We start from the raw sequence: 14,382 nt of genomic DNA, 5'->3' as shown, positions 1-14,382 counted from the left end.
AATGCCCCTTTTGATTAAATTCTCTTTTTTTTTTTTTTTTCCCTATTTCATTTTTTATTTTAAACTCTAAATTTATTTATTTATTTTATATAGATGAGCAATTTCCTTAGATGAGCAATTTCCTTAGAAAATGCGCAAAAATGACCAAATTTCATAATTACGCTTCATTTTATCAATATTTCGGACATACCGTACACATTAGCAACTTAAAGTAGTGCAACTTTTTATTTTTACTTGTTCACAAAATTAGCGGTTTTATTAAGAGTAAGATTGCTTAACTGGATTTTGGTCTGTATGTATAAATTTAATTGCTACTGGTTGAATTAGCAGTTCATTAGCTTAAATTAGCGGGTTTTATTTATATGCACTTTATATATATATAGGAGTTGGATCATGTGAAAACCAACCTTAAGCTAAAACTAAAAACATGACATCTTAACCGTAGATTGTGATCTACCATTGACCCATCAGATCTTACGGTCGAGATTTTTTCCCCCAATTTTCATGCTACTTTTTCAAATCCAGCTTCAATTACTTTGATTTTCAGCAATTTCTCAGCTCTACGATCTATTATCAGGTGAGTTCTTTGTGTTAACTTCGCTATTTTTTGCATGATTTGAGGTACTTAGGTTTCTGAAATTTTATTTGCCTGAATTTCATGCGATTCGATCTTGTCATTAAATATGCTATAATTTGTCTGGATCTATGTGATTCAAGTTCCAGAATCTATTATTTAGTTGAAGGTAAGTTGTTCTGCCTCTTTCTCTATTTTTGTTTTTCAATTGGCTAGGTTAAATTGCCTATTTAATTATTTTACTAGTTATAAATCGATTTGTTGATTGTTGTTAATCGATTTGTTTTTTAGTTGTTTAACTCTTCTCTTGTTAGTTCTTAGCGACTGAGATCCTTATTCCTTAGTGTGATTTTGAATTTTGCCGATCAAATTAGTGAAGCATGAAAATCTGATTATAACTTATTGTCAATGATAGTTGATAATTTTAGAGGGTTTTTTTTCCAGATTTTTTTTTTCCTCATTTTTTATTTATTTTGATCGCTCTGGCAATTGATGAATCTTTGCTCCGTTTTTCTTTTGTTGATTGATGAGGAGTGCGTTTTGTTTTTTTACATTTGAAATGTTTGATACTTTTTATTAGATTGATTTCAATTGTATTCAAGTGTAGATATTATTGCATTTTTGAGAATTAATGAGTTGAATTTGAGTTTTAAATTTGCTATTTCATTTGGTTATTGTTAGATTTTTGGAAGAAGAAAAAAATATGGTTAGAGCTTGATGAATTAATTGGCCGAGTCAAATGTCACTTTGTTTTCTTCATTGCACCTCAAAAAGCAGTATACCATTTTTTTTAGGGAAAAGCAGTATACCGTGTTTAATCTTGCATAAGTTGGATTTTCTAATTTTAGTAAAAAAAATATGGTCTTGCAGAACATTACTTGCAAGAAATTGTTTCTCAAGAAGGCAATAGTGATTGGTCGAGCATAGGCTATATACTCGTAGCTCGTAAATAGGGGCTCCGAAATGGTTTTGTGTAAAGTATTACGAAGTACTCCATATGATATAGTTAGCACTGTCAAAACGGTTTGACAGTTCGGTTTCGGTTCGGTTTGAAATCGGTTCGGTTTGAAATCGGGTCGGTTTGAAATCGGTTTAAATGTCTAACGGGTCGGTTTCGGTTCGGTTTAAATAATTATCGGTTCGGTTCGGTTTCGGTTTATTCTTGAACGGTTTAAATTCGGTTCGGGTTCTAAACGGTTCGGTTTGTAAACGGTTCGGTGCAAACGGGTTGCGGTTTGTTAACGGTTCGGTGTAAACGGTCTTTAACCCGATTTAAATTCGGTTCGGGTTGTAAACGGTCCGGGTAGTAAACGGTTCGGTGCAGACGGGTTGCGGTTTGTTAACGGTTTGGTGTAAACGGTTTTTAACCCGGTTTAAATTTGGTTCGGGTTGTAAATGGTCCGGGATGTAAACAGTCCGGGTTGTAAACGGTTCGATGCAGACGGGTTGCGGTTTGTTAACGGTTTGGTGTAAACGGTTTTTTAACTCGGTTTAAATTCGGTTCGGGTTGTAAACGGTACGGGTTGTAAATAGTCCCGGTAGTAAACGGTTTGGTGCAAACGGGTTGCGGTTTATTAATGGTTCGGTGTAAATGGTGATTATACCGGTTCAAACAGTTTCAGGTTGGAAACGGTTCGGTTCTTTTTTGGTGTAGTTTTATTTTAGTTCGGTTATAACTGGTTCGGTTCGTTCACGGGTTTGGTTCTTCTATGATTTAACATTATTTAGATCGGTTTTATTTCAGATTTACTAAATTACGGTTCGAGTCTAGATCTGTTTTTGATTTCAAAAAATTTTGTACTACTTTCTAACTTTTTGCTAGTTAACAAGTTTTATATCAAGCCGAGACTTCATCACTTCATATTGAGGCATCATATTATATGCAAATTCTCATTATTTTTATAAATACATATCATGTTATGATTCAAGTTTAGCCATACTGATCTTACTAGTTTATTACGAAGTAGATTATAAAAGTTTAGTGCATTAATGTATTATTGTTTTACTATCAGATTATTATCTGCTTCTGATTTGATCATTTAGTTAACAGTGTCATAATCATGATTTGATGAGTTGTTGTAACATCGAAATTTGCAATTTGGTATTCGATTCTTAATTAGTCAACAAGACTGATAATTAAGGCTCGTTTATCATTATATATTTGCATAAAGTTATATATGAAGATATTACAAAGTAGTTTGATTTATACAATATAATGAAAGAACACATTAATGAAGAAGAAGGTAATATTGATTCTATATCCTTTACTGGTTTACCCCTAAGGCTTAAGTCACTAATTAGTAATTAGTAATTATTTAATTAGACTAACAAGTTAATAAGAAAGACTAACTTTTAACTTAAGTCTAACATATCAAATACTGAAATGGTATTAGTATATTACCGAGTAGGATAGTCCAGTACACTATTATTCTATTATGCAGCTATGCTAAATTGACAATTGCTTATATACTATATAGTCATATTACGATATTAGTCAATCACTCATGTAGTCATAACACATTTCTAATTAAGTAATTTGTATTTATGTACTAATCTACTAGTCAATTATATCATTTATAAGTTTACACGATTACAAGTGTATTGCTTATACGTACAAATCCGTAATATTACTAGCTCTCTAAGATATGACGTCATTATATTATTAAACGGTCTTCGATTTTTTTATTAATTGCAACGCTAGACATTTACACGCTAACTGATTCACATTTTATAATCTAAAGAACTTAATATTTTAATGTGTGTGTTAAAAAAATTTATAAAAAATTAAAAACTGATATTATGTAGGTGTATATCGTTTTATCGGGATTCGAGAAATGTAATTAGTTTTTTTTTTTGAAACCATGTAATTAATCAATTGTATAAAAGTTTGTTTAATGTTGTTAAACAAAAATTAAAAATTTTGATTATTACAAAGTGGAAAATTGATTTTATTTTTTGGTTGACAATTTCTTCAAAATATGAATGGTGGGAAATTTCCCTCCAAAAACCAAAAGGAAAAACAAATTTTAGATTTAGAATTTAGATATTTTGAGTTAGAATTTCCCTCCCAAAATAAGAAAAAAACCCTAGCTTCCTTCTCTTCCTTGATTCTCAGCCGTCATATATAAGTTTTTTTTTTTCCCATCTTTCTTTCTTCTTTCGTTCTTAGCTTCTTTCTTCCAGTTCTTTCTTCCAGTTCTTTCTTCCAATCTCCAAGCTCAGCACCTTCTTTCAATCTCTCTCTAGCTACTCTCAAGCTAAGTTGAAGGTAAATTTATACTTACTCAAGCTAATCTCGATTTTTTTTCCGATTGTTCATGATTTTGATTGTTTCCGATTTTTTTTCTGTTTTTTTTTTTTTTTTTGTTTTTAGCAATTTATACGATTTTACAACCATACCATCCCAGCTATATGATTTTGTGATATACTATACTTCGTATTAATCAATTACATGTATTTTTTCACTAATTAATTTCTTATACATTATCTGTATTCTAAAATTGTTTAATAGCTGAGATTAGTGGTGTTACTGGAATCTTATTGGTAGTAATGTGTTAAAGATTTCCTCAAGTTTAATCATCTGAAGAAGTATTTGTGAATAATACAAGATGTGAGATTGATCCTTGTTAGAATTTTATTTTTAACAATCTTCTGCTGCATTTAGACTTATAGATTAGGAAACTCTTAGCTAGAACAAAAGACCACTTACTGAAATGTAAAATTCAGATGTAAAATAGAAAGACCACCCTATTATTCAGATGGTCATTCATTTTAAACTCAGATGTGAATTCCACTGCTGGCTTTGGTTATGTGAGGTTATGGTTATGTGAGGTTAGCAGTCTTGTTTTGGGATCTTGGTTGGGGGTCATATATTTCTGAATTCTTGCTGTTTGAGTGGTTTACACCAATGTCTGTTCCTTTTATTTATTAAATTTCATCTTTTCCCCCTGCTTTCCTATCTCAGACGTTATCTTGACATTTTGTTTTTTGTTTTTTGTTGTTGCTATTTTTGTAGTATATCAATCCAATTGTACAAAATTCACAGCATCCTCTGAAAGCAAACTTATTGTATGCAATTGAAAGGATTTTGAAGCTCTCAGTGCCAAATTTGTACGTTTGGCTGTGCATGTTCTATTGCCTTTTCCACCACTGGTGATTTGATTGCTACATCTCCATCAATCATATTGTACCTTTGACTAGTGTAATAGGAATGGGTCCATTGAAAAACATGATCAATCATCTTAAATTGAATAGAGGTAATCTATGTTAGCTTGAGCGGAAGTGGAGAATGGGTCGGACAAAGGTTAAATTCATGTTTAAATGTTTAATGGTGGGACTAATATAATACTAGTAATAAAGTTAAGTCCTTTTTTTACGAATTCATGTTCAATAATGAGGAGTCCTCAGAGGGTTGTTTCCTCTATAAAGATTAAAGAGTATGAACAAAGTTTGCTATTAGGCTATTAGCCATAGCAAACTAATTTGTACTCTGAGCAAAGAACAACTCTTGTAAATATATTGCGTGAGGTTTGTAAATATATTGATTCTTCAGACTCTAGACTCACTCAATTTGAGCATGCTCTTCATGAGGTTAACTGTGTGTTTAATGGAAAGTTACGTCTTGATGTTGTGACTCGTTGGAATGCCACATATACGATGCTTCGAAAAGCTTTGGAAGCCAAGGAAGCCTTGAAATTGGTTATTGATAGGTTTATGGGTTATGAATTCAAACTTTCGAATGATGAATGGGATACCCTTACTAAAATATGTAATTTCCTAAAGCCATTTCATGAGATCACTGTATTATTTTCTGGTTCAGAATATCCTACTGCAAATTTGTATTTTGCTAGTGTTTTAAAAATTGAGCACACAATAAGTAAAGCCCATATAGATTCTAAACTTGCACCCATGGCAAAAGTTATGCTTGAAAAGTTTGAGGGCTATTGGGATGAATATAGTTTGATCCTTTCAATTGCTATTGTTCTTGATCCTCGTTATAAGCTTGTTCGAGTGACGAAGATGTTAAAAGTGCTTTATGTTGATGAGGCATGTGTTGAAAAGGCGAAAGTGATTAAAGATGCTCTTTTGGAGTTGTATAACTTTTATTCTTCTATGTCTTTCGGTTTTACATCAAGTACAATTGCTCCACCAGCCATTTCAGCTGTTATCGATAATTCAAATAGTCACTTGGATGATGATATATTCAAGGTAATCAATTTCTGTTTATTATGGTTTACAAAATTAATAATTGTATGTTTTTAATTTTATTATTTAATAAAAGCATTTTGTTTGAACTTTTCTAGTATGTTGATAATGATGATGATGATGAGGATGACTCATCAAATCGGCCATCGATGGAGATTGATTCTTATTTGTGTACTCCTCGGCAACCAATTTATGAAGGGCAGAAGTACGATGTTCTTAAGTATTGGGAATCTCAAATTACTGTGTACCCCATATTAGCTGTTATGGCTAGGGATGTTTTGGCCATTCCTATTACATCGGTAGCCTCAGAGTCTTCTTTTAGCATGGGTGGTCGTATTTTAAACAAGTATAGGAGTGCGCTTTTGCCTAAGAATGTCGAGGCGTTGGTGACCACACAAAACTGGTTACGTGGTTATGATTGTGATATTGAAGAAGACGTCCTTGAAATTGGTAAACAAGTGATAGATGAAAGTGTTGCATCTAATTAAGAAGACGTGATGTTGTATTGTAGTGAACTAGTGATGTTTAATATATATTGTGTTGCTTCATTGTTAAAATGTTTTAATTTCATAGAACAAGTATTAAAAGTTTTTAGTCACATTACATATTGATATGTTGTTCCTTATTTGTCTCGAATTATTTATTATTTCTGTCCCGCTAAATATTCATCTTGACCTGCAACCGACTCGCCCCTTAAATGATTTGCATCGACCCACACTGACACGCCCAATAACCACTCTTAGTAGTAAGTAGTTTGTAAACGGTTCGATTTATAAGAATTCGGTTCATAAACAGTTCGGTTTATAAGCGGTTCGGTTTATAAACGGTTCGGTTTGTAAACGGTTCGGTTTTGTAAACGGTTCGGTTTATAACGGTTCGGTTTATAACGGTTTTTATGACGGTTTAAACGGTTTCGGTTTGTAAACGGTTCGGTTTATTTTCGGTTCGGTTTCCTTTCCGGTTCGGTTTAGATTTGGTTCGGTTCTAAAACGGTTTAACGTTATTCGGATCGGTTCGGTTTCGGGTTTACTAAAATGCGGTTCGGGTCGGTTTTCGGTTTCAAAAAATCGGTTTTTTAATCGGTTCGGTTCTCATTCGGATCGGTTTGAATCGGTTCGGTTTCACCGGTTCGGTTCGGTTTTTGACAGTGCTAGATATAGTTGTTTTGTTTTACGTGCTAAAAGCCTATAAGCTCAATTGGTCGCATTGTGTATACATTACACACAAAGATGTAGATTTGAATCTTACATAGGTTTATAGGGTGATCTTTCATTAACATGTACTCCGTACTCCTATTAAGATATATTCACTTTTAATATGATTAAAGTAAATATTTATATTCAATGATCATCTCTATATAAAGGTAGTCACCATTGATATAATTATCTTTTTACCTCCGTTATATATCATATGTAACTTTGGGGTATTGTATGTGAGATATAAAATATTTCAAAGTTGCAAATAATATAAAACAAAGGTAGTATTTTTATTTATATAAAACAAAGGTAGTATTTTTATTTATATAAAACAAAGGTAGTATTTTTATTTAACTTTGGGGTATTGGGGTATTTTTATTAAAGTTGCATTTTATATAGTTACCATTAATATAGTTACTTTACATTTATATATAATAACCTCTATGCAAGTCTAGATTGGAGAAATGATTTCCCAGATGCTTCTACTGTTAATCTACCTATTCTCCTATCTGATCATAGCCCTATTATTACAAGTATAAAAGGGCTTAGTAGACAGAATTAAACATATTTCTTTTTTATGTTGATTTTAATTGGAATGGAGAAAATTTTGTTTTGGATCATATTTATTTTAAAATGCAAGTCTGGGACTGCAGTAGTTTTCGAGTTATTCTTTAGATGATGTTACGGAGTCTTATCTTAGCTCTCGGTTGGTTTGGTTGGCTAGTATATTGGACCGTAATGAGTTGATGACACTGTGTGCACTAGCATGGTCGATATGGTACTGCAGGAACATGGCAAGACACGAGAACTTGCTGCTCAATGCTGTCCAAACAGCAGTGGGTTTTACTAAGCTTGTTGATGATTAGCCTCTATGCTAAGGTGTTTGTAAGCCGATTTCTCTTTGGCTGTAGCATGGATTCAACCTACTATGGGTATCAAATACATAGTTGATTTTTTTTTATTTTAAATAAGCAATATATGAAAGTTACATACATTACTATATTGTTAGATTCGTATTGAAAAGTGCTACGTATATATTTTCTAAGAAAATTATGGTCAAATTTATCCTTGCATGTAAGTACATTATTAATCAATTGAATTAAAAGTACGTGATTGGGATTATTCCAATATTGTGGAAACTTGATAGGAAGGTTGTAATATCATGTGAGATTGTGTGATTCTCATTAGTCTAATTCCATATATCATTACATTTTGGAAAAAACAACTTTATGTAAACCCATAGTACTTCCTATTATGAAGCATCAAACAACAAAGGTAAGATGTTTGAATCAACCATTGTTTTTATATAGGCTAAGACTAAATTTTGGTTGTGAAACCCACACATCCTAGTTTGATAAAGTTCATTAAATTAAGGTTGGTGTTTGTCCACTTGAGAAAAAATATGATAACATTAATAGCGGGTGGGGTTTAAGCAAACGGTCACCATCATTTTATTTTAGGATGGAAATGATAGGGTGTGTATCTTTTCAATCTAATCAAATTTAGCAATTTGTATGTTGTTCATTTTAGTCTAATCAATTTAACAAAATTAAATCTACTTTGATTCATTTCAATTTGATCATTTTAGCAATTTTTTTGTTGTTGTTGTTGTTTTTTGACAAGCATTTTAACAAAATTAATATTAGTTCATTTCAATAAAATCAATTTACCAAAATAAGTTTATTTCAACTCAATCATTTTAGCAAAATTAAATTATATTAAATATGGGTTGTATACTTGTATGATTCGTATCCACGAGTATTTATACTGAAAGGTCAATTAGTATGACATGATGCTTCTAGAAGACAAAGGAGGAAGGTAATACAGTTGTAGCTGGTTGGTTGAGCTTATCTCACTCACATGGGATTACAGTAATCCCAGTAAATGTATCATCACCTTCATTTTTTACATAATGTTCACCTTGAAAATTCACATGACCCTTTTTTTGGTAAGAACACAATTTTGGGTAAAAAAATTCTGATAATTGTGAAAAGTTTTACTAGCAAAAATGATTAGAGTAGTAAAATGATAGAAAGGTCAAAGGTAACATGCTTTTTTTAGATGATTAAAAATGGTACTGTACAAAAGATGTGCTAACTTTAGCAAAATCCAGGTACATACACTAGCAGTCACTGTTTTGATGGGTTAAGCTTTGTTTGGCTCTTGCTAACTACGGGAAATTACGCAACACTTCCTTTTCTTTAGCCTTTTCTGCATGAATTTCAATAAACTTGTGGCATTTTTTTTTTTTGTTAATCCTCATGGAACGTCGTCATTTTCGTACTCGTGAGAAGAAGAAATCGGTCCCTGGGGTTTAAGCCAATCTTGGTGGCATTTTCACTGCCAAGAGGTGTTTTGGAGACACAGGGTGGTTTTGAAATAAAAAACACTTGAGATTTCAAGTACTCGTATAGTCGTATGTATATTTCCGTGTGTATGTGTCTGATGGCAATTGGTGACTGTACAATAAACCTCCAAGTTTAAGAAATTCTCTTTGAAAAAGACCTGATCACTCAGATTTTCAATTCTTATTAATCTAACAATAATATACAGTAGTTTTATAGTATGCCATGTCTTCTGAAATGTAACCACACCAGAGAAAATAAGTCATAAATCAGAAGCCATGTTCATATTGGGCCACATTAAATATATTATTCTACAGTATGAACAAACATCAGACAATAATCACAAATTCACAATATCATATCCCCACCTCCTAATTATTCTGTCAATTTTCAACAAATTTCCTACCTAACATTATACAAGAATAAACCCCAAATGAGAATCTCTTTAACTGAATAAAACAAAAACCATTGCTCAAAATCAAAGGACTTTTGTCATTGTTGATGAACTTTTGCAACTAATTCGTATTTACAATACACATTAAATGATAACAAAATTACAAATTAATGCTATCATCAAAAAAAATTTGAGGTGAAAATGAAATATTTATGAGAAATCAATTTAGATGGATACACAAACGAATGAGCTATTCACCATTTGAGGGAGTCGGGGTAGGGTGTTTAATAATTACTCTTGATTCGGAAAATACGCGATTTAAATTTTTACTCTTCACCTTGTGCCTCTTGTTTGGTAGAGTTCCAGCCTGCTCTTAGCTTCTAGCAACAAAGTCTCTCTAGATTCATCTTGCACCATGTGAGCCTGTTTTGATGCCCAGTCCAAGACAGTAAGGACCTCGTTTCGAGCCAACTCCTCGCTATCGGGCACATGCAGTGCAATGTAAGACAGCAGCTCCAATGCTGGGATTTGCACTATCTGTTGTTCTCCAAAATACACCAGCTGTATCAAATGCTTGATTCCACCTGCAGCAAGTATGGCCTTGGAGTGATCCACACGCAGGTAATTTTCGCTGCCTGCAAATTTGGTAAGGGCAATCACAGCTGCCCTTTCCACCTCTGGCTCACGCTCGTCTAGCAGCAGTACCAATGGTCCGATCATCCGGGTTTCAGTGGCCCTAAAAGTCCTAGCAAGATTACCAATTGCACTAAGACAAGGAATAAGGAGGTCTGAATCACCCTTTTCAATGACCTTCAACAATTGATCAACCACAGCCTTGCAGGCAGGAGAACTAGGCTTAAATGCTGACCTTCTAAGATCAGCATCCCTCTCAGCAACGGCGGTGATCTCCATCACCGCCATTGCAGAGTTGTATTGAATTTCAGGCGTTCCCTTCTCTAATAGAACAGCAAAACAAAGCAATGCCCGCGACTCACAGATGCTCTTGCAGATGGCGGAATTCCCTTGAGCAAGATGCCATAGGGCTTTCGCCGCCATTGCCTTCAAGTTAGCCTTGACTGCTGGATCCTCCATTTCTCTTTCCCTAATCTTACCCCCAGCAAAACTATGATTATGATTATGATGATTGCTATTACTCCCATTTCCATTCGCATTCATATTGCTGCTGCCATTGAGTTGTGGGGCAGCAACAGCAACAGGAGGATTTGTCTTGGCCTTAGCTTGTGCAGTAGCCGTAGCAACCAAATTATGCAGCCTACTAGGACTAGCACTCCTAGCCATCGGATGCGCGATCTGAGTCTTTTCCTCATCTTCCGGCACCTTCACTTTGACAACATTGCTCTGATTAGCATTTGCAGCCGCAGCCATAGCAACCGCGGCATTGTGAATAGAAGCAGCACCAGTGATAGACTTGGTGGTCAAAACTACATACTTGCTATGCTCTTGAATTGTCTCAAATGCAAGATGCCCAACCAACAACCGCACAGCATTGTGCTGGAAGAAAATGTCCTGGCACTTTGAATAATGCCGAGCCAACTCCGAAACCGCCCACGCCACCATAGCCTGCACCTTCATAGGTCCTTCCTTAAGAATTTTGGCAAAAACTAAACAAACCCCAGATAGAACCATTGCCTCAACACTCTCAGGGTCTCGGCCCAATAACCCGAGGGCTCGAGCCGCGTTCTCTTGACCTTCCAATGTCTTTCCCTCCTTTAACAACTTCAATAGAGGGACAACACCACCCTCTTCAATAATCAGCTTACCATAACGATCATTGTCTCGGGCTAACGATACCAAAGAGGCGGCAGCGTCAGCCCGATCATCCACCGAGCCTATCGATAGAATAGAGATCTGCTCCCAAATGAGATAGAGGATAGGCTCGTTGGCAGCGATCGGGGGAAGACCGAGGTATCCCCCGACACCTCCATCATCATCCCCGGCTCCTCCGGAAACACGGAGGAGCCACGAGACGTCTCCGATAGAGTTCTCCAATTGACCGAACATCTTTCGGAAGGCGGCTGCGGGGATGATGGTGAAGGCTCGCTTGAGAAGGCCGTTGGCCCGGCACTTTTGTGCAACGGTCAAGGCCTTCTCAAGCACCTGATTCGTATCGTCGATGATCCGACGAGTAGGCCGCTCATACAGGTCGGAACTCGACCGAGCGGCCTGACGAAGCAGGTCGGAGAGTTTGGAGGTCTTTGACTTTAACTCCAGACACTCCTGCTTAAACAAAGCAGCATCCTCTGCTGCCTTTATTATCTGGTCTGCTAATTGAATTGGCCTTGTTAAGATCTGCTTAACCAAATCCGCCATTTTTACGCCTCAAATTCCCCTTTTTTCAACTGGGGTTTCAATATTTTCAACAAAAATGAACTTGAATACAAGGTGTTCGACGTTTTGCCCCAATGAACCCAGAAATAAAAAGAAAATCAAAAATTGTGAAGTGGGTTACAACTTGCAAGTTAGCTGGCGATCTGGGTAGAATTGTAAAGACGTGGGGGACCCTTTAATCAGTCCTAATTACAAATGGTTGGAAGAAGACATTCATAATATTTTTCTGGGGTTGAAAGAAATTGGGAATTGCAGTGGGTTTACCTTATTAAAGTTCGTTGATTTCACATTTATATAAACCCAGAAAAAATGAAGTTCGGGGAAGACTGAGGAGAGTAAAAATGGGAGAGAAGACTAGTCTAGAAAGGAAAGCGAGGTCAAAGAGTAGTAGGAGGAGGAGCAAGAGAGCGATGACGCCGTCAAACGCGGTTGTAACTCACTGTACTATTACTGGTATTTTTTAATTTACATTTGCCAAAACTATTTATTTGGCGGAGTTGTTTATGATTTCTGCCTTCCCCTCTTTTATATACACAAGGGTGTTGTCCTTATGGGTGCTCAACTGCTTGTCGTCACCTATGTTTTTTTCCATGTTTATTGTTTGTTTGTAACGTTTTGATTTTTACACTACTTACTACTTATTATTTTACTATGAGGTGATTTATACAATATGATCATGTAGAGTTTTGTTAGGTTTGGTATATATAGTTTGTAAGTTCAAGATATTACTCCCTCTGTTCCTATTTATTGATTACGTTTTGATTTTTTACACTATTCATAATATAAGAGAATTTTCTAATTTATTGTCAGTATATACGACAAAATATAGACATGTGGGGTGTTGTTTGATTTGTCTCAACGAATACTTTATTAGTATTCAATCGTTATAATTTTTATATATATGCAATGAACGATATTAATGGTCAAACAACTACATTGACAAACATGTAAAGGTCAAAACGTAATTAATAAAAAAGGAATGAAGGGAGTATTGTATGATCATATTGTTGCCATGTTTGGATTAAATACATGTATGCACAATTGCAATACTATTGGGAGGTTTTTGATGAATCTTTATTGCTAGGTATTCAAACTTTTTATGGAGTATAGTTTTACTTTTAAAGAATTGAATATATTATTAGTTACATTTTTATACATCGTCAAGCGTCAACGTCTAATTATAATTAAAAAAGAAAAAAAGGAATGATAACATGATGATGTTATTGTTGATCTAAAGTAGGAGCTTCGTCACAGAGTGACATAGAAGTTATAGACATGTAGTTAAGATCAAAAGATCGGTTCCTAATTAATTGTTAGAATGGAAATAAATTTAGGAACAAATTCCAAATCTAGCCATAATCAGTGACCCATAAGATTCCTTAAAGAAGACGTTGCACATTCAGGCTTATCCAAAGAGAAAGTTTAAGGTAAAGTTGTTTTAAAGTAATTTGAAAGTTCTACTTGTTTACTTGGGTTGTTAAGTATATATGTTCAAGCATGTATCATCATATTAATGTCACATAATTATTAATGTATGTTTAGTTTAGCATTAGCATACTCAACCTTTTGTTGATTCATATTTTGTTTGATGTCTTTGTAAATGGCTTGATAACCTATATAGCGTCATAGCGAGTATGTAGGTTTTCAGGTGTTGCTAGTGAGTAGTGACCCATATGATAAGGGTGTTTGCTACTACTGTGTGATTTCAATATTGATATGAGTTAAAAATAAATTTGGTTCCAAATAATCAAAGTTTCACAAATCGATACTGCTTATAACTCTTCAAGATTTTTAGTAGGAGAATGGATTTATGCTTAGAGTGAATGATGGAGAGATGGTTACATCTTCTCCCTTAATTAGATCTCCATTATTGTAAACTTGCAAAATTGTCACAAATTATGGCCATGAGTTTCATTTGTCTCCTCCTTAGGGTTGGAAATGCCATTTTTATTGGATAAGGCGGTTTAATTTCAAAGTATGCACGTATTTCTCCAATTATATTTTAGCTTATCATGCAAATAATAAAGTAACCACAAAATGCCTTCAAAGATAACAGTTATACATGATCAAATGAATGAATTTTTATGAGAAAACATCTATGGAACTTATTAAACCAAATCCGTGAAACCATATTACACTAAATCCCCTAAAATTATGTGACAAATTACTCGTATAAAACATACATACTATTTATAAGACGGTGGTGTATGTACTCGTAAAAAAAGAGAGAGAAGGAAAAAAAAAAAAAAAAAAAAAAAAAAAAAAAAAAAAAAAAAAGCTATTGGGCCCAAACTTAATTCATTTGAAAAATACTTGTAC

General features: G+C 34.3%; 1 protein-coding gene across 1 annotated transcript; it reads right to left on the bottom strand.

The window, feature by feature from the left end:
- Nucleotides 1-9,788: 9,788 nt before the first annotated feature.
- On the bottom strand, nucleotides 9,789-12,809 carry LOC110694706. The gene has a single exon (XM_021871878.1). It carries the CDS (start codon nucleotides 12,043-12,045, stop codon nucleotides 10,048-10,050), a length of 1,998 nt encoding a protein of 665 aa, XP_021727570.1. The 5' UTR covers nucleotides 12,046-12,809; the 3' UTR covers nucleotides 9,789-10,047.
- Nucleotides 12,810-14,382: the final 1,573 nt, after the last annotated feature.

This window comes from Chenopodium quinoa, unplaced genomic scaffold (assembly GCF_001683475.1).
Source record: "Chenopodium quinoa cultivar QQ74 unplaced genomic scaffold, ASM168347v1, whole genome shotgun sequence".
Classification (NCBI taxonomy): Eukaryota; Viridiplantae; Streptophyta; class Magnoliopsida; order Caryophyllales; family Amaranthaceae; genus Chenopodium; species Chenopodium quinoa.
Note: the sequence above shows the minus strand (reverse complement) of the source record. Positions and strands in the feature narration are given on the sequence as shown.

Bases quoted from the DNA above. Each gene is read 5' to 3' on its own strand.
- LOC110694706 (XM_021871878.1), bottom strand. From the start codon at position 12,045: ATGGCGGATTTGGTTAAGCAGATCTTAACAAGGCCAATTCAATTAGCA.